The sequence below is a fragment of the Thamnophis sirtalis genome, unplaced genomic scaffold (genome assembly GCF_051295495.1).
Source record: "Thamnophis sirtalis isolate CommonGarterSnake01/CBP01778 unplaced genomic scaffold, rThaSir2_p1.2 scaffold_13, whole genome shotgun sequence".
NCBI classification, from domain to species: domain Eukaryota; kingdom Metazoa; phylum Chordata; class Lepidosauria; order Squamata; family Natricidae; genus Thamnophis; species Thamnophis sirtalis.
Window position 1 is genome coordinate 5923850 of NW_028261393.1, and position 4322 is coordinate 5928171.

At 58.7% G+C, this 4322-nt stretch overlaps 1 protein-coding gene across 1 annotated transcript in view; it reads right to left on the reverse strand.

Annotated features, from left to right (window-relative positions):
* ERF (ETS2 repressor factor) overlaps positions 1-2940 on the reverse strand; it is a 23451-nt gene extending 20511 nt beyond the window's left edge. Inside the window, exon 1 of the mRNA XM_087728357.1 lies at positions 2859-2940. Within this exon, the coding sequence (XP_087584483.1) occupies positions 2859-2880 (22 nt within the window). The 5' untranslated portion in view covers positions 2881-2940. The remainder of the gene's footprint in view (positions 1-2858) is intronic.
* Between the last annotated feature and the right edge of the window lie 1382 nt (positions 2941-4322).

Sequence of the window (4322 nt, forward strand, 5' to 3'; positions counted from 1 at the left end):
AAAACCAGAGAGGGGGGGAGAGAGAGGGGGATTGAGAGAGAGAGAGAAAGAGAGAGAGGGGGGAAGAAGAAAAAAGGAGGGGGGAGAGAGAGAGAGGAAAGAATCTATCCAAGTCTTCTGCAAAAAGGCAAAGCAAAACAAAAAAAATTATTCACACACACACACGAGGTTTTTCCCCCTTTTTTTCTTTTTCAAGCCTTTTTCCAACCAACGGATCATGCTTTGCTCTCCCTTCGCCCCACACCCATCCCCTTTTCCCGGGTTCGAAGTCCACCGAGACCCTTATTTTTTTTTAAAAAAAGAGGTGGGGGGGGAGAGACTCGTCCGCCGCAGAAGTTCCTCCGAGAGCCGTTTCCCCCCCCAAAAAAAGCGCCCCCCAACTCAAGAATCCCATAGTAAGCGCCGACCCCGATCCAACCCCGCAGGAGGAGGAGGAGGGGAGGGGTCACCGGGGGGGGGCGCAAAAAACAAACAAACACCCAACTCGGGACATTTCAACCGAATGCGAGAGAAGCTGGCGGCGGGGGGGGGGGGGTTGGGAGAGGTTGGATTGGAAGGAAAGCGGGACTTTTGCAAAGCGCCCCCCCTCTCCCGATTTCTTTTCTTAAGAGGGTTAAAGTCCTGGGTTTAAGGTTAGAGTTTAACCCGCCGCCACCCTCTTCCACCCCACCCACCCCCCCACCGGCAAGACCGAGGTTAGATTTTAGGTCGCCGCAACTTTGGTGAAAAGTTCCTTAATAAATCTCGGCGGTTTGCGCGCCCCCTCCCTTCCTCCTTCCCCCCCCCCCCCCGATCGTGATAGAGACGTCCCTGCTTTGGGAGGGGAGGGGGGGTTGGGGAGGGAAAAGGGATTTTCAACGCATCCATCCACACCCCGGTCCGGCCCACCTTTGGAACGTTGTGCTGTTGTCGGTCGGAAACAAAAGTTGCTTTTGTGTGTGTGTGTGTGTGTTTTGTTTTGTTTCGAAACGCCCGATTGCCAGTTCGGAAAAGCTTTGCAACTTTTTCTCCGTCCCCCCCCCCCCCCCACTCGCGGGACAGGTCGTTCCGACAACTCTGGAGAACGGCCCGCGATATTGGGGAGTGTTAAAAAAAGGGGGGGGGAGAAATTAAAAAAATACCGATAACACCCTGGCTTCTCCTTCCCCACGGAAGCGCACACCTCCCCCCCCCCAACGCCCCCCTGCCTCATTTGCCAAGCTTTGCAGCGCTTCCGCGTTTCATATGGGGGGGGCGCAGAGAGAGAGAGAGACCCCCTTCCCCAAAGATCGGCCAGATTCACTAGGAAGCGAGTTGTCCCTGCCTCCGGATTACGCCCCCCCCCCTCTTTTCACTATGGACGCTTCAACTCGTTGAGCGGAGCAGCAACGTGGCGCTCGGTCTCCGTGCAACACGCTTTGAAAGCTGCAAATCTCCCCCCTCCCCTTATACACACACACCACACCAACACACACAAATCTGGATTTATTTCCTTCTCCTTCCCAAGTGCCAGAAGTTGACAGAAGGAAACGACCGTGTCTTCTCTCTCTCTCCCCCCCCCACCCCCGTGACTGGCGGCATGGATGGGGAGGGGGCGGGAAGAGGGGGGAGATTAAGAGCCTCGATCCGAGGCCTTTTCTCTCCCCCCCCTCCCCAAATGCCACGCTCGCTCACTCACTCGCGCGATCCACCCCCTCAACTCAACTCCGCCAACCCATTCATTCGGCGGCCCCCTCAAAACCGCCCGCGAGCCTCGTTGCAGAACTGGGGGTGGGGGTTAACCAGGGAGGGGTTTCGGGGGTGCAGGAGGCGCGGTGGGCCCCCGCTTCGGCTCGCCGCCCCCATTCATTCATTCCCCCCCCCGTCTCGGCTCCGGCAGCCGATCCTCCGCTTCCCAAAAGCAGGCGAGGCGACTTGCAAAGCCGAGCCGAGCAGCAGCAGCAGCCGGGCTTGAGTGGGGGAGGGAAGAAATGCAACAGGTCCGCTTCGCACAAACTCCGGCGCTTTGCAACGGGCTGCGTCCCGCTCGCCTCCCGCTCCGGGCGGCCTGGCCAAGCGCTTCCTTCCCGAGGGGCTGCACCACTCCTGCCCGCCCGTCTCCCTTCGTCGGACGGAGCCCGAGCCTAGGCAGGCAGGCAGGCGGCCGGGAAACAAGGGGAGACGAGAGAGAGAGGGAGAGAGAGAGCCCGCAGCACTCATCCCCACCCTTTCCCGGCAGGAACCTCCATTACGGCTGCTGTACCCAAGAAGGCAGGCGAGGATCATTCCCCCTTCCCGGCTGCCCTGCCGGCCCGTCCCGCTTGGGATCGGAGGCGCCGGCCGCTTCCTCTCCAGAAGCCCCCCTCCCTCTTCCCCCTCCTTTGGCGCCGGCCCGGCCGGCGGACTACAATCTCCATCAGCCGCCGCACCTCCAGCGGCTCCAAGAGCGCAGGTGAGGCGGAGGAGGAAGAGGGGGGTCAGCACCTTTGGAGGAGCCCCCCCTCACCGTCTCCGCTTTGATGTCCCCCGATTTGGTCTCTTCTTTTAGGAAGCAACCCCTGCCCTCCCCCCCGCGGGCTCCTCGATCTCGCCAGCCCTTCCCCTCCATGCCTCGTCCCCACGGACCCATTCATTCCCCCAAGGTCCGTCCGTTCCCCCTCCGCCCCGGGTCGGCCTCCCCCCCGCTCCGATCGTCGAGGCAGAGCAGAGGACGGACGGACGGGCAGGCGGGCGGGCCGGGGAGGGGGAATGGATGGAAGTTAAGTTGCCTGCATCCCCTCCAACTTTCCAGCCCACGTGTCCTGGTGGTCATCCACCGACAGACGCCCCCCTCCTCCTCCTGCCCCCCCCCCGCTGAAACCCCCGAAAGCCTCAACGTGGGACCCTCCGGCAGTCCCCACCTGCGTCCGCCGGGGTCTTCATGGCTCCTCGCGCCGCAGCCTCCAGCCGCCGGGTCGGTCTCGGGCTCTGGCCCCCCTCCTTTCCCCCCTCGGCTTCATATGGAGCCGGGACGCCCACGCCCCCCCGTCGCACGTCACCGGCCGCGTCGCCATAGACACGCTGAGCCCGCCTCTCCGCCTCGGCTCCGCCCACAGAGCGCACGAATGTGGGGAGTGGGGGGGGGGAGTTAAAGGGGCGGCAGACGGCACCTTGGGTGGGATGGCCGTTTGCGAGGGCGGGGGAGGAAGAGGAGGAGGAGGAGGAGAAGGTGGGGGCGATGAAGGGTGGCGGGAGGATGGCCAGAGACGCCCGCCCGCCCGCGCGCGTGAGAACCGGGACAAACTCCCCGAAGACTTTTTGCAACGGCTTAAAAGGTGTGCGAACCTTTGAGAAGAGGAAAAAAAAGCAAAGAAGAAAATAAGACTTATATAACCTTATTTACACCAGGGTGGAAATGAATTTCGTAACTCCCGAAACAGGGAGTCCTCGCCTTACGCCGACAACAGAGCCCAAAATTTCCGTAATTAAGGGGAGGCATTGGTTTCATTGAGCCTTGCCCCGTTTTATGACCTGTCTTGTCAAAGTGGTTTAGAGAGAGAATCACTGCGGTCGTTAAGCGAATAATGCGGTCGTTAAGCGAATCTGGCTTCCCCCCATTGACTTGGCTTGTCAAGAGGTCGCAAAAGGGGATCACGTGGAAACACCCCCCCCCATGCTGCAACCATCATCGATAGGAGTGAGTTGCCAAGCGTCTGAATTTCGATTCGCTGACTCTGGGGAGGCTGCAATGGCTGTAAGTGTGAAAAAACGGTCACAAGTCACTTTTCTCAGTGCCGTGGTCACTTCGAACGGTCACGGGAGGGACGGCTATAAGTCGAGGGTTATGTGTGTGCAGAAGTTAAGCCCATGTGTGCGTTTCGTGAGCCCCTTTCCAAAATTTGGAATTTATAGAATCCAAAGTTTGGTCTAGTGGTGAATAGCAGAATTCACTGATCAGAGAAGAGATTGCAGGACCGCATTTTAAAATCGGGGGAGAGAGTATCTCAGTACAGAGGAAGGAGAAGGAATCATTTGTGGTCTGAATGGCAGGTTTTCTTGGGTGTGTTGTTGAGAATGGCATCTTGCAGCTGTCTTTGGCGTTTAGTCTCAGAACTGTGCAAGACTGCAGCGTAAATAGAGATTTAACCACTTCCACTATCTCTCTAAAAACGAAACTGCGGATGGCAGAGTGTCTTCCTTACACATTTGCATCACGGTTTTCTCGAAACAAATAGTTCTATAAATGTCATAACTAAATACTGGTGGGTAGCTCCCGGGGTTTACTACAGGTTCGCTTTGTGCAAGCTTGGCTGCGTGCGTGTGCGCAATTCAAAGTGAATTGTTCCTCGCGCATGCCGGTTCAGGGGCGTGGCCAGCCTGGGTCG